At 43.6% G+C, this 21,405-nt stretch overlaps 1 protein-coding gene across 1 annotated transcript in view; it reads right to left on the minus strand.

The window, feature by feature from the left end:
• Positions 1–21,405, minus strand: part of TNFRSF21 (TNF receptor superfamily member 21) — a 66,158-nt gene that overhangs the window by 39,168 nt on the left and 5,585 nt on the right. Inside the window, exons 2-3 of the mRNA XM_006727570.3 lie at positions 7,255–7,903; positions 5,226–5,720 (exon numbers count right to left, since the gene is read on the minus strand). Of these exons, the coding sequence (XP_006727633.1) occupies positions 5,226–5,720; positions 7,255–7,903 (1,144 nt within the window). The remainder of the gene's footprint in view (positions 1–5,225; positions 5,721–7,254; positions 7,904–21,405) is intronic.

Genomic DNA, 21,405 nt, shown 5'->3' on the forward strand with positions numbered 1-21,405 from the left:
TGCCCCTGTCAAGTGCTTACTATCTCCCCAAGACATGGGACTAAGAATGTGCTAATCAGGAACTAAGCTCAGTGCAAATGAGATAAATCCAATTCCTGTTTCTCTCATTTTATCATCAGAGCCAGAGAAAAAGGAAAAATGACCGGGGAGAAATACCGTCCATTTCTTGCTCCTTTTATCACCTTGCAGGCTCTCGGGAATTTCCTCTCATCTGTACAAGCATTTTCCAGGGGATTTCTACTCCTCGACCTGCTTTTCAAACTTCCCCTCCAGAGCCCTAGGCCAACAGGTTGGCCGGGAAGCCAACTTCACACCTTTTGCAAATAGTTGAAGGGAAGGGGGAATAAAGGAAGGGAAAAGAGAGACAAGTAGGGAAGGGAGAGAGAAGAGGGAGGAGGGAAGGGAAGGTAAATAGAAATGGCCCATAAAGGAACAGTGAAGAGAGAGCAGCAGCTGATGGCCGTCCTCAGCATCCCTGTTCTCAAGGGGGACTGGACCACAGTTCTCGACCTTCCATGGTTACCAGGAAGTGAATGGCACGACTATTTTGAGATCATATGAGCCTCTCGCCTTGCAACGTAGGGCCGGTTAGGTACAGACCAAGTTTCACTATCTTTACTTTTGTGCCTTTTGTGACAAAACAAACAAAACAAAAACTACTGTTTCCCGTGTAACCTCCCAAGTAATGTGAACCCACACTCTTCTTAACTTTAAATGGACCATTTTGGACCTACCACTTGCCTCACTGTGTTGGGGTTATACTACAGAAAGAACTAAAGGTTTTCAAAAGTGACAAAAACATGGCAAATGGAGCATTAACAATAGACTTACATCTTGATGACACTCGGACCTGGTAATAAACTCTCACACAGACTTTTGTGTCTAAAAATTCTGAAGGGACTTCTAATTCTGTTGCTGCAGGAGACATATTACAGGGAACCACCGTACAGTCCCAACCTACCAGACGTAACATTGCTATGACTTCAGAAAGGAAGGAAGAATACAAGGGACCACAGCACCTTTGCTCTTCGATCCTCCTGGCCACATAATGTCTCATCTGGTGTTTCCAACTCTAGCATTCCGTGAAAGTGGGATTGCAGTTTTGTAGAGTTCAACTTTAAAAACCCTAAGTCCATGGTAGGTAGAGAGGGGTGAGTGGGGCCTAATAGAGAAGAGGCTCTTGTTGGTGACAAAGATGGGAACCAATAGCCCAGCTTCAGAGCACTGACAGTCTATAAGGCAATCAAGGTCATGGCCAGGTCTGCTGAAGGTAGGCAGGCATAAGGGAGGTCCTGCACGACCTCTCATAGAGCACGTCCCAGAGCTAGGTGATTGTATCCTCACTCTCATCCTCATGAACAATTCAGTGGGAAACGGATGAGGACCACAGAAAGATCTTATTATACAGGATCATCTGCTGCCCAGAACTCACTGTGATCAGATCAAACAGGTAGTGTTTCTAGGGGCTTCTCTGAGCCCCTGGGACAGTTTTTATGAAACAGAACCTCTCTTTGTAATGGGATCTTACCTGGTTGTACCTTTGAGAATAGCAATTTGGAAAGAAGAGCCCTTCCTTAGTGGGGGGGGGGGGGGGGGAACACCTTCAATATAAACATAGCAACGCAAAAACCTGGGGGAAAGGTTAAACTATGGGAAAAGGTGGTTACACCTGAAGGAGACTACCGTGATTTAGCTGGAAAAGCATATTGCCCAGGTACTGCTATCGCAGGAGGCATGGCCAGGCTCTGTTCGATTCGGCACTTCTTTTTATGAAACAGGATATTGTTTCAAGGACACAGGCACGGAAGTTTACAAGGTGACAGTGGCCATAAGAATATCTCAGGTCACTCACTGCATTAGGCTGCTTTCTGCTGCTGGACCCAGTTTTACTTCTACAACTCCCGGTGTTCTCAAGAATTCTGACAACTAGGCTGCAAAAGAGCGTTTAGAAATACAGCTGTCCGAGATCTAATCCATAAGTGCAACCACTAGAGGAATGGAGTCACTTCTTTAATAAAGTGGGAGGACAGTTCCAGATATTTACAAATCCAGCAGGATGTTCTCTGCTAATTTTCTCCTAATTAGACAGATCAGAATGAGTGTTCTGACTGGCCACTTAAAGGGCAATTCAATGAAATATCTGATCCTAGGCTGATCCTAGACCAGAGGACGAAGGGATGTTATCAATCAAGGGCTTTACTGGGTCAACTGGCAACACTGGAATATGGACAGTGAATTAAAATATCGTATCCATGTTAAACTGATTGAGGTTGAAAATGACCATTTTTTTTTTAAAAAGAGACTGTCCTTATTGTTAGGAAATACATACTGAAGGATCTAGGCATAAAGTGCTGTGAGATGATTTAGAAAAATTACTGTACCTATGTACAATAGTGACTTATGATGGGTAACACCCTGATAAACCCAGTGCAGGCTGAAAATATCATTTAATAGAGTAAGTCGTAAATGCATGTAATACATCTAACCCATTATTCTCAATTAAAAAAAAAAAATACACCTCATCTACCAAACATCACACCTTAGCCTAGCCTACCTTAACCATGCTCAGAACACTCCTATTAGCCTACATCAGGCAAAATCATCTAACACAAAGCGTATTTTAAAATAAAGGGTTGGATATCTCATGCAATTTATTGAATGCTCTACTGAAAGTGAAAAACAGAACGGTTATCCGGGTACATAATAGTTATAAGTGTACTGGTTGTTCATCCTTGTGATCACGTGGCTGATTGGGAGCTGCTGTTGCCCAGCATCATGAAAGAGGCTCATACTGCATATCACGAGCCCAGGAAAAGATCAAAATTCGTAATCTGAAGTATGATTTCTACTGAATGCCTATCATTTTGGCATCATTGTAATGTTAACAAATCTTACATTGAACTATCATTAAGTCAGGGACAGTCTGTATATATACACTATATATTGTATATTACAAAACATTAGGGGCACCCAGGTAGCTCAGTCGGTTAAGTGTCTGCCTTCGGCTCAGGTCATGATCCCTGGGTCCTGGGATCGAGCCCTGCATCGGGCTCCCTGCTCAGTGGGGAGTCTGCCTCTCCCTCTCCCCCTGCCCCTCCCTTCACTCATGCTCTCTCTCAAATAAATAAATAAAATCTTTAAAAAAAAAAACATTATATTATACATACTATATAACATTATATGTAACAAACTAGTCTATATTATACATATGTCATAATATCAAGTCTGCATGTATTTTTATGTAAAAGAGCAAATAATAAAGCAAGAGGGCAAAAGTCAACAATAGTTCAATCTGGGCACGGATACATTGGTATTCTTTGTACTATTGCAAATTTTTCTGAAGTCTGAAATGACGTCCAATTAAAAATATGTTTTATTAAAAAGGAGGGGAGAATTGAAGCTTTCCTTCCCCAGATGGGTTGCCAGCAAAGAGATGTCTTATTCAAGTCTATACAGGCTCTATCCCAGGTAGGATGTTGGCTTCAGTCTGATTTTCACTTGGTTTGGTCGTTTATACAGACTAGCATAAGGAAGCAAAATGAGGTGTTTTGGTTTTTTTTGTTTTGTTTTGTTTTTACTTTCTCTAAATATCTGATTATAAAAATTGCATGTGCTTACTATAGAAAATTTGGGGAAAAGAACAGAAAATTAATAAAGAAGAAAAAGAAACATACATAAATTCCACCACATCCCACCAAACTGGAAGAAACATTATTTTTATTTTGGCATACTTCTCTTCAGTCTTTTTCCCAAAGTTTTGAGAATTGGGATTATATTGTATAAAGTGTGTAGCCTGGTTTGGTTTTGTTGTTTTTCCTTTAACCTAGTATTAATATTTTCCTATGTCATGGGTAAAAAGGAAAAAAAAAAAAAACTCCATTAAATCTTCAATGTCAACACAGTATTCCACTATATGGATATACCATAATTTACTTTTTCTTTTTTTTTTTTTTTTTTTAAAGATTTTATTTATTTATTTGCGAAAGAGAGAATGAGAGACAGAGAACACGAGAGGGAGGAGGGTCAGAGGGAGAAGCAGACTCCCCGCTGAGCAGGGAGCCCGATGCGGGACTCGATCCCGGGACTCCAGGATCATGACCTGAGCCGAAGGCAGTCGCTTAACCGACTGAGCCACCCAGGCGCCCCATAATTTACTTTTTCATTTCCCTAAAACTAGACCTTTACTTATTTCCAATTCTTATTTATTACACATAATGCTGAGTTAAAAGTTTAAGACCTTTGTGCTTAAATCTTTTTTAAAAAAAGTATTTCTGGTTTATACCTTTATGACAGATTCACAAAAATTAAGTTACTGGGGCAAAGGGTATAAACATTTTTAAGACTCAATGCAAAAAAAGGTCAAATGACTTTTTTAGAAAATTAGGCTTATGCCTTTATCTTTAAAAAGGAGACACCTGAAGGAGATTATCAAAACTTTGGGCTGATATCTCATTGAGGATTTAAAGAAAGGGAAGTTACTGCCACAAGCTAAAAACTGCAGTCTTCAGACCAAATTTCACTGCGGGGACAAGTTCTGTAAGCTATTGTTTGTCTTCAGAAAAGGAAAAACTGAAATATTCTAGCCTGTTTCAACACACACTGGCTGCTAGGTAGAAGATGTAGGGTCCAGTCTCAGATGATAACTGGTATATTAAGCTTTGGGTGTCTAAAATCTAAAAGACCTTCCTATCCTCCTGATAGAAATGGGATCCTAAAAATACAGGGAGCCGAAAAGCACATGGGAGAAAGTGATAGGAATCTATAAGCAAGGTTCAGATTCAAAAAGGCAGACTTAATTAAGACAAGTTGGTTTTTTTTGCCCTCTAATTTTTCAGTAGTCAATGGTCAGAGGAGACATAGAGTCAGTCCCGTCTGTCCTGCACAAACAACCAGCCCGGGTCAAGGACACAGCCAAACCTCCCCGAATGCTACCTCCTTGCTTGTTAAATGACATGGGTGAACAAGTTCCTAAAGGTCATTCTCAGGTCTCTGGTGTGTCAACATTCTCCTTTAAATGTGCCAGGGGAGAAAAGGGCAGAGTGGTGATTCTCTCTGAATGTACTAGATCCAATGCTGACCACCTCATTTTTCATAACACAACTAGACCAAATGGCACTTGGTAGACACGAGCTTCTAGAAGCTTTGCACTTTCCCTTCTTTCAGGCAGTGAGGACTGAGAAAGGAAAGGCAGGGGGAGATGTGAGCAAGGAGAAAAGAAGGCTCACCATGGCCATTGCAGTAGTAGATCCACTTCTCCCGGTTCTGGGTTGGGGTTATGGATTTCTTCAGCCCTGCCTTTTCCACAATGGCGCTGGGATCCTGCCGGGGCCCCTTTTTCAGAGTCCTTGAGCTTTTCCGGATACTGCATACCACTATCACCACAAGCACCAGCAGCAGGAAAAGCACAATCATCCAGGGCAAATGTTCATTGATGTCAAAATGCTTGTGTAAGTTCTGTCGGGGGTGACCCCTCTTGAGGCCTTTGATGGGCGTGCTGGATTTCTCACCCCCAGTGGCTTCCATGGATGGCAGCAGCTTCAGGATGTGTCTGTGGTGAGGGCCTTGCTGGTGGTTGACTACCTGGAGGCTTGGGAGGGTCTTGTTCATGCCTTCCTCACCCCTCGCTGAGCTTGTGTTGTCAGGGACTGTCCCTTCCTGGATGCCACTCGGTACCTTTGGTCTAACAGAGGCAGAAGAGTTGGATTCTGTTGAGTTCATGCCTAGAAAAAAGGAGGGGGGAGAGCTTTTCTATATTTGGGGATCTGCATATTCCTCCTCTTCCTGCTCATCTCCAAGCCAGGCCAGATAATAAAAGAAGAGATGGACTTTGGAGCTTAAGAATAAATTATACTGCACACTTTTGTAAAGACTCTTAACAGCACCTTTATGTGGAAAGTAAAAACTAAACTTCACAGCTAAACTCACTTCCTCATGGCAAAGCCAACAGCATCCTCACGGATCCAACATCTGAGCTTCACAGCAGGTTCCCCCATGCTTCACATACACAGCAGACTCAAGTATGTTCAGGGTTCTAGTCAACTCTTAAAATTGTGTCGATTGTTCACAAAACTAGTTCAAATTTAATCCCTTTATTCCTCCTCTCCCACCTTTTGGCCATTTCAAGATACAATGGTAAAATTGAGAATACGACTAAGATAGGGAGAAGAGCTCAAACTCAAATCCAAATCTGACCAGTGAAAGCTTTGGTGAGATGAATCAGTGAATAAAACAAGGCAGGACTTTTTCAGGATCTATTATTAAGAGATAAGTTTTGGGCTGGTGGCTTAGTGGACTTCCTTCAAAGAAGCTTCCACAGCAGTCTTCACTAAGGAGTGTGAGAGCCAGGGATTTCAAGTCCCAAGAGACAGGACCTGGATTGCATCAGTCCCTGAGAAAACCTGGACAGGCCATTGGAGCTCTCTGAGCCTGTTTCTTCATTTCAAAATGGTGGTCGTAAGGCCCTCCTTATAGAGTTATCATGAAGGTCCAATGTAATCACACATGAAGAGTATGTTAGAAAGCACAACTCAAGTTGGCTATCACCTCAAGAAAATTAATCAAAAAGGATCTGAAAATAAAGAATAAATTTTGTATTCTGCCTGAGGCCCCCAAACCCTGAGGACAACTAGGATACTTGATGAAGGGAATAAAATTAAAATCGTTTGAAAAAGTTAAACTTACTATTTTCCAGATGGGAATGCCAGTTATCTTCAACAGGCTACAAACTTGTTCATTTCCCAAAGGTTCTAACTTTCTTTCCCCTTTTATGCCCCACCTTGGTTCCAATATTTACCCCTCCCTTCTAGGCGATAATGGTATTTTCTCCTCTTTTCCTTCCTTCTTTCCTTCTGGCTGTGTCTATCCAGGATTGATTCCGTGTTGGAAAGCTTTGAATATGGAAGGAACTTTGAACATCTAAATCACTCATGTATTTGACAAGTCTGAAACCAAGGCCTGAAGAAGTGACTTATATAAAGCCATGCACTGTCCTTATTTCTCTCAGTCTTTCTTTTTAAGCTTGATGCGACCTAGTTTTTTAGATATTTGATCCCCCCTAATGGAAAATCTGAGTCTAAATGTTTCTAATATATCCAGAGAAGATAGATTAAACTAGCCACAAAAATGGAGGCCCCTTCTTCAAGGGGTGACTTTGGAATATACAAAATGGAGAAAATATCCTTGGTTCAAGTCCATTTTTGGTAGTTCCACTGGGCTCAAAGACTTTTTCAAATAAATAACACGAGGTTAAGTTACCTTTGGGAACATAAGTGGAGGAAGGGACTTCATGGGACTCCATGTGCTCCGGGTGTGAAAAGATGGCTGTGCCAGGGGCAGGTGAGGTCGGGCTGGAGGACGGAAGTGTGCCACAGACATTGTCTGCTTCCTTGGTCCCCGGCTTGATCACCACCAGGTTCTGACTCAGACAGTCTGTGTATGCTTTGCATTTCATCACACTAGAAGGCACATCAGAGAAGGTACCGCGAGCACACTGCTTACACCGCACGTCCTCGGTCTCTGTCCCTTTCTTCCGCACACCCCAACCCACGGGACACACCGTATGGGGGGCGCAGGTACCATTAAACTGGAACATGCCAGGTGGGCAAGCACATTCTCGGTCAGTCAAGGCAGCACAAGGTGATTTCTCAACCATTGGCCATGGGCATGGCTGACTACAGTCATGGCATTTCTCTATGCCATTCTCATGCCTGGTAAAGGTCCCCACAGGGCAACTGCTACAGACACGCAGGCTCGTGTTGGTACAGTGCTCAGACACATAGGTTCCTGCCGGACACTTGTCACAGGTTAGCACCTGGCCGGTGGCACGGTCAACATGGCGGTATTTGCCAACGAGATTTGGGGCCTTCGGTTCTGGCTGAGCAGTGGTGGTGCTAAGGAATCCGAGCTGAAAGAAATAAAAGGGGAGGGAAAAAGGGACAAAAACCAAGAAGGGGTTACACAGGAACAGAGAAGAAAAGATGGAACAATCCCAACACCACCACCATCATTCCCATTAAAGATCTGACCAGTACTGCATCCTCTTAACACTACTAGAGCGACACAGTAGAAAGAAAGACTCCGATTCCATCCTGGGGCCTGGCCTACTAGCTACAAAGCTTTGGTTTTGTTTCATGACCTTTGCCTCAACTTCCTTTTTTTCTGTCTATCAAATGAAGCTGACAGTACTGCTCAAATCGATTATAAAAATCAATTGAGAATATGAACATGTAAGCACTTTGTTGTTCATTTTCAAAATGCTATATAGAGGTGCCTGGCTGGATCAGTTGGTAGAGCATGTGATCCTTGATCTCAGGGTCATGAATTCAAGCCCCATGTTGGACGTAGAGCTTACTTAAAAAAAATTTTTTTTCCTCAAATTTAAAAACAATTTTTTAAAATGCTGTGTAGAAGTGAAAAATCCTAATGCAAGAAGAAAATAACTTGCTGAATAGCCTGTCTTCCTCCCCATGACACAAATGTTAAGTTGCCATCCCTTAGTACCAGGACAAAGCTGAGAAATAGGATGGAATGTGTTCAAGCTGCTTCTGCTAGAGCACCAGATTACCCACATGGAGTTAACTGATAATGCTGGGGTTTTTCAAAGATTTTGTCTATGCAAAAAGCCAAACATCTTTTGGTTTTGGTTTTGTTTTATTTTCAAAACAGAGGCAGGCCCTTGGCATTCTTAATTTGCTTTAAACAACAGAGTTGATGCTTTTAGAGGTATATCCTGTTCGCTCAGCCTCTAAAGGCCATGGTCACTGGAGCGTGGACCTGCAGACACCTAGGAAGTCCAGGCACAAAGCTGGGCCCAGCAGGGACTCAACAGAAGTAAATTTAATTCATAGGACAGAAACCTCACCCAGCTAGACAGGATTTTATACTACCTTCCAGACTGGAAACTTGGGAGAAAGGAAATTATATTTGTGGTAGTAAATCCTGAGGTCCTTTTGGAGAGCAGTGGGAAAATGTTTAAGAATGAATACGGAGAGAGCTTTTCTGCATGAATGAAGATTGAGAGGTTCCAAGGATGAAGTTTCCACGGCCTTCTACAAAATGGAGAACGGCTATGTGTAAAGAAAATAGTGGCCGTCCCATACTACCAGATACCCATCAGGGCAAGTTCCTTCTAAATTAGTACCAGGAACTAAGAGAATAAAACCAGAATTTCTTCAAAAATTGATCAGAGTTCCTGTCTCCTTAGCACCTTGAAAGTTAACCCAAGATTCAGTTCCCCTCCACCTTAAAATTCAACGATCTGAATCAAAAGTATCTCCCTTAAAGTCCCTTACCCGATCCTAGAGCTGCCTCCAGTTAAACAACAATACTAAAAACAAATTTCTGGCTTGTGAGAATCTATTCATCTTTTCCTTAATGTGAGACACACAAAAAAAGGCTAGCGGTGGATTTTTCTCAGTAAGAAACTTAATGGTATCTTGGACCGAAGAAAAAGAAATCTCCTGCTTGATAATGGTAAATTCTGCACTATCTCACCTTTTCACTTTCTGGCTTTCTTCCCTTATCTTGGTCCTTCTATTTGCAAAATGAGCCCAGCCACCCTCTTCTGCGCCTGGCAGGTGTATTAGATGGAAGGCAGAAAGCCACCCCCATCGCCTGGAGCCCAGGTTCCATTCAGCACGTATCTGAGGACAAATCTCCTCCCAGTCTGCTTGACGCCAAGGAGCCACCCAAGAGGTCGCAAAAGCGCCTCTGCTCTGTATTTCTCCGAGTTCCTTTACGTCTAGTTTCTAAGTGCAAAAGCACTTTTAGATGGCCACGGGGTTCTAGAATTTGAAAGATGTATAAATAACCTCCATGGCAGATTATACTTGTGCAAACGAGTTAAAAGCAGAGAAGGCAACAGGAGATCTGGCCAGAGGGCGGTGGTCAGGAACAAACATCACCCTGCTGTGCCGTGGGCTCTGAGTCTGGCCCCCTACCTGTGCAGGGAGGCTGGGCAGTCAGCCAGGCACATACCCCGAGCACAGGGTGGTGGCGAAGAGCGGTGTGTGCGCGCGCATGCGTGCGTGCATGTGCGTGTGCGTGTGTGTGCATGCGCACATCCAGGCATAAGGCTGGGGCTTGTCTTCCTACAGCTTCACTTCTCTCCACAGGGCACACCCTTGTTGGGGATCCATCAGCCCCCTGACTACCAAATTACCAGAGGTCCCCCAGCGGCACACAAAACCCGCCTCCAAATCCCACGGCACCCACACTCTTCCCCACTCATTAAGCAGATTTTTCAGTTCTTGGTTCATTGAAAATAACCGATCAAGTTTCTAACTAAAGCAAAGCCCAGGGCTCTTTAACTGCATCATACGAAGTAACCCACTTTAGACAAGGTGGCTCTATAAATGGACCTTTCATTACCACATGTTGCAGGAGGCAATTCCAGCTCCTACACAGAGTTAACAATGATGCCTCAGCAGCTCACCCGGACTGAACACTAGAAAGGAGATTTGTGCAAAAACTAGGCATTACGAATGCACTGGGCAAATATTTATTGAAGACCTACTACGTGTATGCAAGGCACTATGCCACAGGCTGACAACAGAACCTTGTGAACTCTATTCCAGCCCCATGGAGTACACCTTCTAAAGCAGGACAGACAGAAACACCTAATTACATCAGGAATTACTTAATTAGAATTGAGATTACTGATGGGGAGAAACACAAGAGTCCTGTGAGGGGGAGGTTAGCAGGTGCTTCCCAGCTGAGGGACGTTACAGAAGTGTTTAGAGTCGTTCTCAAGGACAGAGAAGCGAATGTAATTCTGGGCAGGGGGAAGGGACGGCGGGTTAGGCAGAGGGAGCCCCACAGAAAATATCTGAAGCAGAATGAAACTCAGCTCAGGAACTAAAAAGCTTATGTGGCTCTCCCTCAAATGCAACACAGTGACCACATAGTTAAATGTGGAGAGGCTCCACATTTTGATCCTAATCCCAAATCCAAAATTTTGGAAATCCAAACCCAAAAGTCACTCTTCCTTTATATAGGGGGGTGGAGGAGAAGAGATATATAAACACAGTTGTGAATAAAAAAGTTAACTGGCAGCAGAGCAGAAGGTGAAAGTGGTTGGAGGGGAGGGGATGGAAAACGCCACTTAGAAGGTGAAAGTCAGGGGCAGCTTGGATGAAGGGGGTGGCCATGGAAAGAGAAGACAGCAACAGATTTGAGAAGTCAGGGGAGCTAGATTTGCTGAATGATTACCTATGGAAGGAGAAAGAGGAAAAAAATCAATCATCTTCAAATTGGACTCAAGAGAGCACAGGACAGAACACCGTTCTCGAGGCTACCCCTCGAGCCGAGAGGGTGCACTTGTGGGCCCATGGCAGGGTCAAGAGGTAGGGCTCCGAACTCCCCATTTCTGCCTCAAACACAGCAGCTCCAATTTACCAATTTGCTAAGGGAGGGTGAGGGGGGCAAGTAAGAATTCATTTGAAGAAAGGATTACTCCTAAAACAAGTTTGAAAATCACTGCACTTGAGGGACCTACGTCTAAGGTCTACTCCAATTCCAAAGTTAATGGCAAAACCCATCTGAGCTACAAAGCTGGAGGACCTGCTCCTTGGGCTCTTCATCATCACCGAAACTCTCCTGAAGAGAAGAGGTGGCAACATCCCTTTCTCTTAACAGAGACACGGGTGGCACCTGAGAAGCTATTTTCCTAAAGGCTTTTAGTTGCCTGAAGCCTGGTCTAAAACTAGAACTTTTCCTACTAGCCTGGTGGCAAGCCTCTGGTTTCTAAGAAAATTAAAATGATGTATACGTCCTCCCCAAAGACAGTTCTGGGGGTGAAGCAATGGGCTGTTGGGGGGGGGAATCAAGTTCAAAAAACAATATTTAAGAATGTTCCCAGGCTCAGTCGGTTAAGTGTCCAACTCTTGATTTCAGCTCAGGTCATGATCTCAGAGTCGTGAGATCGAGCCCCACGTCGGGCTCCATGCTCAGCACAGAATCTGCTTGTCCCTCTCCCTCTGCTCCTCCCCCTGCTCTCTCTCTCAAATAAATAAAAATCTTTTTTTAAAAATGTTCCCTACAAAATGTATAAAACCCAAATGTATAACCCATAACTTGGAAGCTCTCACTCACACCCCTCCTCCCTATTAATATGAATCTACTATATAAGTATTCTCAGCCTGTGGGAGGACCAGACCTGAATAAGAAAGAATACTTGGGCAAAGATTTAGAAAACAAAAGACGTGTTTTTGTCCAGTTTTGATCAGCCTTAAGATCAGTTGGACCTTGGGGGCACCTGGGTGGCTCAGTCGTTAAGCATCTGCCTTCGGCTCAGGTCATGATCCCAGGGTCCCGGGATCGAGCCCCGCATCGGGCTCCCTGCTCAGCAGGAAGCCTGCTTCTCCCTCTCCCACTCCCCCTGCTTGTGTTCCCTCTCTCGCTGTCTCTCTCTGTCAAATAAATAAATAAAATCTAAAAAAAAAAAAAAAAAAGGATCAGTTGGACCTTGTCTTACTTGCGTGTAAAATTAGTATGTTGGACTAGGTCACATTGAACTCTACCCTTCAAGGTGTCTGCGACTATTGGTCCAGTTGCACCTTCTCCATGAAGGCTTTACAATTACTCCTAAGACACCCAGATTCCAAGCAGATGAGCAAACTCTTCATCACATTTCCTGTTTCTATTCTTCATTTCGGTGCCTAATTACATCTTGCTGGTAATATTTGTTGATGGCCTCGTAGGTGCATATATTTATCTTCCCATAATGATTATAAGCAGCTCAAGGCCAGGGACAACCGCGTAGATTGCATTTCCTTCCTTGCTCAACCACCTCAATAATGAAGACCATGGAAATCATAAACAAAGCAGCCTCTGAGCCAGGGGTCAGCAAACAAAGTCCCACATGCCACTTATTCTTGTAAATAAGTTTTATTGGATGCAGCCATTCATTTAGGTATTGCCTATAGCAGCTTTCACACTATAACGGCAGAGCTGGATAGTTGCAAAAGAGACCATATGGCCCACAGATATAAAATATTTACTATCTGGCCCTTTACAGAAAAAAAGCCAGCCAATACCTGCTCTGAGCAGTCCAAAGAAATGTCAAAAAAATGCCGGGACCAGGAGTCAATTCACAGGAACCCTCAGACCTCCTCTAGAGTCTAGCAATGAGTATTGAGTTCCTGGCTTCCCTTACTCACATTCCAACTCACACACCAAATCTGATCCTTTTATCCCCTCTTAAAACTCAATGGTTTCACAAAGGACTTAGGATGAAATGCAAACTCTTCCAGGGAAAGATCCTCCCTGCCCTCCTCCTCCTAACTCAAAACAGGTTTCACATTCTCCCCTCCCTTGTCTTCCTATTTGACTACCATAATTTTAGAATTGTACATTTATTGGTGTGGTGTGTCTTCCCATCTGGACCGCAAGCTCCGTGAGGGCAAAGGAGAGAGTCTAGTTTACATACTGATGCTATCCAAGTCCCCAAGGCCAGTACCCGACTCATGATATACCTCACAGGTGTCTGTTGACTGAATGAATGGATTTGCAGACCATAAATAATCAGAAGCAACAAATTAAAGGGTGATGGTAGAAGAGGTTGCTGGAGCACAAGTATTAGAGCAAGTGTGAGAAAAACCAAAAAGCCTCCACAGTGTAGCCGTAATAATTAAAGGGATAAAGCTGCCTGGCACCCTTCAGGAGAAGGCCAAACATGTGTTTCCCCTCCAGAGACCCTAAGGCCACATCACTGTTTTAACAGAACCATAACCGGTTTACAAGAATTATGCTCAGCAGGGTGCTTACGATGACAAGCACATGTAATGAAGAATTTAAAACAACCCCCTTCGGGGCACCTGGGTGGCTCAGTTGTTAATTGTCTGCCTTCGGCTCAGGCCATGATCCCAGGGTCCTGGGATCGAGCCCCGCATCAGGATCCCTGCTCAGTGGGAAGCTTGCTTCTCCCGCTCCCGCTCCCCCTGCTTGTGTTCCCTCTCTCGCTGTGTCTCTCTCTGTCAAATAGATAAGTAAAATCTTAAAAAAAAAAAAAGAAATCATTAAAATAAAAAATAAAAAAATAAAATAAAACATCCCCCTTCATTTTATTAAAAATGACACTAACTTGATATTTGGAATTGTGAGAAGTATAATGAGATTATTCTTCAGAAGTCATTTATGTTCCGTCCTGGTTTAAACTTCAGTTATTTAGAAAATTTCATTTATCCAGGACACTGATTTCACCGACACTAACAGATAAACCACCAAATAACAGTGTACCATCCCAAACTGTATAGGATATAGGAGGGCTATAAATACTTGTTGAGTAACCAAAAGGTAAACCCCAGGACAAAGCAAATTTCAAAAGAAGGAAAAGGTAGCTCTAAAATGACCAACTATAAAGGCCTCCAAGTCTTCCACATGCACCGTGGTGGCCCTTGTCACAGCGGTCCTGTTGTCATTTGTCCTCTAGGGCATTGGGATGGGACCGAAGACAAGAAGCACCCAGATGTGCTAACACATGTCAGATTGCTGATGCCTATTTATCTTTAACGATTCTCATCCCATGACCTCATCCTTCAAACAAATGGGGAAAAAACTCCCTGCAGTTGATGAGTACAACACATTTATGCCCTTCTTGTTCTGTATCGAATTCCAATAATTTTTCACGGAAAATGAGTAAACTCAAGGCAGTGATAAACTTTTGTCTATTCATAATGGGCAAGCAGGAAGACTGACTGTGACTTTGCTACAGAAAATGTTTAATGGTGCATAAAACTAATATTTTAAGAGGGATCTCAGTTACCGTGATATTATAACAAAGATAAGGCAAGCAAATTATTCCCAGGACAGTGACCATAAAATATGCCAACCGGTGATCAAAAGGCAAAAAAGCCAGGCAGGCAAGGCACCCCCAGAATTTCTGACCATTTATTCTGAGAATTACATTAAATTTACAATAACAAGACCCTGACTGCTGGGAGTTCTCCAGATTCCAAGGGAAAAAAAGAAGGGTATAAAAAGGAAAACTCCAACGGAACTGTTCCTACGTATGTTATATAAATTTGGTCAGCTCTTGCATTTCCTATCATCTTCCCTGACTTAAAAAAGGCTTCTGTTGCTAAGGCAAAAGCAGGGACTGCTGTTAATGCCGGAGAATATAAAGAACGCCAAGGCTAGAATGTGCTGACTCCAGGACAGGAAGGAGGCAAGCTCAGGGCACACTGGGAAATTGAAAAAAACAGGCACGACTTAACCCGGATGCTGTCTTCCCTGGAACCTGCAATGCAGAGGAGCAGGGGGTGGGAATCAAACGAAGAATAAAATTTGGTGACACTTGGCACTGAGTCCTCGGACCTCGGACTTCATTGCCTTCCGTCCATGCCCACGGCTACTTCTATAAGCTAGGACCCCCACCTACATGGAGAAGCCACGTTATAAACTAGACAGTGCTAAAGGTTTAGGGGGAAATACTCTTCTGTGCTCACTAAGAATTTATAGAATCTGCATATAAACCAAGGCAAAACTAACACCACCAGCCAGCACAGCAGTTCCGCCAAGAAAGCATCAACCAAACCTATTTTAGCCTGGCGTGTGCTCAGCAGGCTCTGCTCTACCAGATCCTAGCTGGGCGATCTTGGCTAGTGACCCAACCCATGTCCTCCGTTTCCTCATCAGTACAGTGTAGATAATAGTAATACCTACCCTCCTAAGATTGTTTTCAGAACTATTAAGACAGATTAAGCAGGTGGGACATGCGTGACCCAAGTCCCCCATATAGTTTAGTTATTTTAATGATCACTCCTGCTTAGCGTATTACTGTAGTTTAGCTTCATTCCCTTGGGATTAGGCAATCTTTTTTTTTAAGATTAGTTTTTTTATTTGAGAGAGAGTGAGGGAGAAGCAGACTCCCTACTGAACAGGGAGCCCAACTCCAGTCTCCATCCCAGGACCTGGAGATCATGACCTGGGCGAAGGCAGACCCTTAACCCACTGAGCCACGCAGGCGCTGGGGATTAGACAATCTTTTAAAACACCCCAATTAAAATGCAAATATCCAGTTCCTGAGAAGTGTATCAAGAGACTCCAGATTTTAAAAAGCTGTCATCCTGAAACATCCCCTACTAGACTTGGAGCCTTCTACAAAACAAAAAATGCAAACAACATACAGACTGCATGGCGATGAGTTAAAAGACAAACAAGGGCCAACCAACACTTCAAAAAAGACTTAACAAGGGCGCCTGGGTGGCGCAGTCAGCCGACTGACTCTTGATTTCGGCTCAGGTCATGGGATCAAGCCCTGCGCCTGGCTCTGCACTCAGCCTGGAGTCCGCTTGTGCTCCGCCTGCCACATCTCTCTCTCTCAAATAAATAAATAAATAAAATCTTCAAAAAAGGCTTAACATACAAACAATATGTAGCAAACGAGGAAGCACCAGAGAGGAGAAAGGATTTCTTATTAATAAAGCGCACTTTAGACAAATGGAGCAGAATCTCAGCAAGCACTTTCCAGAGTGAGTTTCCCTGACCGAGTGCCACAGGATGCTGAGGACCTCGGTGTATGAAACACCTTCGAACAAACTCCCGCCAGTTGCCTGCTTTTTTACAGCCCTCAGGTGAAGAACGACTTTCACGTTTTAAAAAAGTTGCAGCAGGGGGTGGGAATCAAACGAAGAATAAAATTTGGTGACACGTGGGAATTTGAAATTCAGATTTCAGTGTCCACAAATGTAGTGTTACTGCAATGCAGCCACGCCCCTTCTTTTAGGTACCCCGCCCAGAGCTGCATTTAAAGTACAAAGGCGGAGTTGAGTAGTTTCCACAGAGGTCACCAGGCCCGCAAAGCCGAAAATACTATCTAGCTCTTTTTTTTTTTTTTAAAGATTTTATTTATTTGACAGAGAGAGACACAGCGAGAGAGGGAATACAAGCAGGGGGAGTGGAAGAGGGAGAAGCAGGCTTCCCGCTGAGCAGGGAGCCTGATGCGGGGCTTGATCCCAGGACCCTGGGATCATGACCCCAGCTGAAGGCAAACGCTTAACGACTGAGCCACCCAGGCGCCCCACTATCTAGCTCTTTACAGATAAACTTTACCAAGCCCTGGACTATAAGTAGAGGAAATGCTCCTGATGGCAGCCCTCAAAGAGGTACAATTAATATTAGCCTGCTGATGGCTCCAGGAGGCCCAGCAGGGGGGCTGCAGAAAACAGTGACTTTGTTGAATCCGGCATCTCCCAAAAGTATTTGGCCATACAATCCTTTACTCACGCAAGATGTATGAACATCCTGCAGAACCCGCAGAAGCAGTTTCCACCACCAACATGATGCTGATGTCCAGAAAAGTCAACAAACCCAACATTAAAAAGATCAGATATAAAATTCCAAGTAACAGGAATTAGGCCATCGGTAAAGAGATCAATTTCTGATTATAAAACAGAACCGATGGCAACAAAGGATACTCTCAGACACAAAAAAGAAGAGGTTTAAGAATGTTAACCTAAATTTTTGATATTAAATGTAATATTAAAAGTAGAGTATAAAAATGTATGCCAGGGGCGCCTGGGTCGGTTAAATGTCCGACTCTTGATTTCAGCTCAGGTCTCGATCTCAGGGTTGTGAGTTTAAGCTCCATGTTGGGCTCCACGCTGGGCATGGAACATACTTTAAAAAAAAATGTGTGTCATACACAGCTAATAAAAGCTTATCACCAAAAATGTAAAGAATTGAATTTATGTAAATGAGGTTAACATAAATTCCACTCGATAGTTGAGTCAGAGGACGACATGAGTAATTACAAAGGTAATTATCACATGGATAAACTTATGACATCCCTAGCAACTCCTGAAATGTACGTGTGCACAACCAAGGACCCTTACCTATCTATATTAAAGCAGCACAAATAAATGAAAATGATAAACTCCAGTGTTGGCAGCCTTGTGGGGTAGAAGGCACTTTTAGAGTTCCTGGTGGCACTCTAAATTAATTCAGTCTTTCTAAAGACAAGCTGGCAATGTGCTGCTACACCCATAAAACCATTCATTCCTTTCCTGTGACCCAGCAATCCACTTTGGGCAATATACCCCAAATATACCTCACTTCTGGGAACAACCCAAAAGGAAAAAGAGCAACTGATCTGTACAGAGACAACTTCATCAGTGCTGCTGGCTTGCAGAACAATGACAACAACCCAAGCGACAGACAACAGCAGGATGGCTCCACCCACAGCCAACCCGGGGAGGACAGGGGCATGGCAGGCCCGAAGCTTGAACTGCAGGAATCACAGGCACCTCAAACTTACTAACACGCACCCAAATTTTGGGGTCCCCACGCCCACCCACCCTTCCCCCAGCTTTGCCCTTCAAAGTAATGAGACCACCAAAGACTCAGCTCAGGAACCAGGGAGTCAGCCTTGATGACCAAGTGAAAGCGGTCGTGCTTTCCTTCGACTCCTGCCCTCTCACGTCTCACTGGCAGTAGACCTTCAAAATCTTTAAAATCTATCTAGTCATCCCTGTCTTCACAGCCACCCCCCCCCCAGAACCATCATCTCCCCCACCCCACCCTGAGCTAACTACAAAAGAATCCAACTGGCCTCCAGCATCTCCACTTCCTCTTTCCAATCCATTCTCCACAGAACTGCCAGAGTGATCTTTAAAAAAAAAAATCTCATTAAAACCATATTATAGGGGTGCCTGGGTGGCTCCGTCATTAAGCGTCTGCCTTCGGCTCAGGTCATGATCCCAGGGTCGTGGGATTGAGTCCCGCATCGGGCTCCTTGCTCAGCGGGGAACCTGCTTCTTCTCCCTCTGCCTGACTGTCCCCCTGCTTCTCTCTCTGCGTGTCAAATAAATAAATAAAATCTTTAAAAAAATAAAAAAATAAAACCATATTATAACCTTGCCTACAACTGTATGGCCAGCAACATCCTGACATGTTCAGACCTTTGAAGGGCTTGTCTTATCTGGCCCCTACCTGGCTTCGCAACCTCAATCCACACTCCCTTTGCCCCTGTTCCCTGAGCACCAACCGCAATGGCCTTCTTTCTACTCTCTGAGCCCACTGTACATGCTGTCCCTTCTCACTGGTATACTCTTCCTTCGGCTCTTCCAGAACATCACCTTTTCTCTCATCCTCGATAAACTATTAACTCCAAAAGCGAAGGATCACGAGTGGCCTTTTACTATCATATACCCAAAGTCCAACATTTTGCAATGCCTGACATTTTGCAATATAATTTAGCAATGCACCAGAAATATTTGTTAAACTGAATGAAAATGTAAATATATCTCTGTAAGATAAAAAAGCTACATAAAGAAAAGCAGAATACAAGCAAGTATGTACACATTAGTTTTAACTATACACAAATGTTTGTATAATGTCAAAGAATAAAAATGAATTGGGAAGAGAAATTCATATCCACTAGGTTCTTCTCATTGGCAATTAGCCTGAGTTTAAAATGTTCTTTGTTAATAACTCAAATACCCTTCAGCTGTAGCTCAAAGTATTGAGATGTAGCTCAAGATCCAACTACCCTTTAACCTGTCTAGAATGAATGAAGTTAGTTTAGAGCAAATCCTTCTGGAATTCATTCAACAATCATTTATTGCTTAACTACTATGTGTCAGGGCATCAAGCCAAAAGCACAAAGATGAATAGCACATTGTATGTTGTCTTTAAGAAGCTGAAGTGGGGATAACAACATTGGCCCTAGCATTCAAAATGAGGAATGAAGCACACTCAAACCTTGTCTAATTTGGTATTTTTTCCTGGACCAAATACAGAAGATTCAAACAAAGAGGAGAGAGGGGCCATGGACTCCCAGAAGTAAAGGAAGAGCAAGGAGTGAATAATAACCAGTTAAATTATTCTGGAAACCTGTCACCATGTGCCTTTGAATCTTCTCCATCCCCTGCCCCCCATTTCTCTTAATCCTGGTTATGCTGACCTGGCCATACCTAGGATGAAGTCAAATAATGGTCTCGTCTCATGAGTTCTTTGGGAAAGCAGAATTCCATCCTCTTTCCCAGAACCAGTGATTAAATTTCTTCTCACTCTTTGCCTTTCTTTAGTCTACTCAGCATCTGCAATCTAGGAAGAGGCAAGTTTAAAAGCCTGCTTACGAGAATGTTAAAAAGTGAGTGGGATAGGGGCGCCTGGGTGGCTCAGTCGTTAAGCGTCTGCCTTCGGCTCAGGTCATGATCCCAGGGTCCTGGGATCGAGCCCCGCATGGGGCTCCCTGTTCAGCGGGAAGCCTGCTTCTCCCTCTCCCACTCCCCCTGTGTGTGTTCCCTCTCTCGCAGTCTCTCTCTCTGTCAAATAAATAAATAAAATCTTTAAAAAAAATAAAAAAATTAAAAAAATAAAATAAAAAGTGAGTGGGATAAACCGCACACAAAAACATGACTTAGGGGGCCATGCAAATCGGGACGTTAGACCAGTTTCTATGAGACCCAAAAAATTAACAAAGTAAAGACTAATAACAGATGAGGCAAACCTTTGCACTAATCCTATACAAATAATCAGGCTGGCAGCAAAGAAAACCCGACCCTGGTCCTCAAGTTCTCAGGAGAAGTGAGTGAAAACTCCTTGCTAAGCAGAACCCATGTCACACTGTTACTCACTAAGCAAATATTTTTCAGAATGACCCGACTAGCAGGAAAGCAGGCATCCATTCCCTATTTTTAACATTTCAATTTGCAAGAGTATCTTTCCATCTTAACCATGGCACCATCGCCCGTCAGAGGCACACCATAGGAAAATGCTTGCCAGGGCCTCCACACCCTCGGCTTTCAATCCACACACACAGGTTGCTCTCACTTTATAATCGGCTCCTCTGGCTAAACTTCCAAGCGCCATCGTGGAGCCGACCTGCTTCCCGGGGAAAAAGGGAATGTTCAGCTCTCAGGTAGAACCATTCCCTTAACAAGAAACAAAATTCCAGGGGCGCCTGGGTGGCTCAGTCAGTTAAGCATCTGCCTTGGGCTCAGGTCATGATCCCTGAACCCCGGGGATGGAGCCCCGCATCGGGCTCCCTGCGTCTGCTTCTCCCTCTCCCTCTGCTCCTCCCCCCTCTTGTCCTCGCTCTCTCTCTCTCACTCTCTCTCAAATACACAAATAAAATCTTAAAAAATAAATAAATAAAAAGAGACAAAATTCCAGTAAATTGAGGTTATCTGTCCCCTACCCCAACTTGGCAGAAAAAAAGCAGTGTGTATCAAGCCATTCGGACCTAAATGTGTGAATGAATCCTCTCTCTGGAAGCTGCCAAATGCTCGACCATAACTTCTCTTACACCTCAAGCCCTCATCTATAAAATGGGGCGAAGGCTACTACATCATGGACTTGAAAGACTTACTGAGATCATTTGTAGAAGGCATTCAACACAATGTCAGTGGTAAGTACTCAGTAAATAGGAGTTTAGTAATTCAATATAAATGATTAATATTAACA

Source organism: Leptonychotes weddellii, chromosome 8 (genome assembly GCF_054177405.1).
Source record: "Leptonychotes weddellii isolate Sample4059 chromosome 8, ASM5417740v2, whole genome shotgun sequence".
Classification (NCBI taxonomy): domain Eukaryota; kingdom Metazoa; phylum Chordata; class Mammalia; order Carnivora; family Phocidae; genus Leptonychotes; species Leptonychotes weddellii.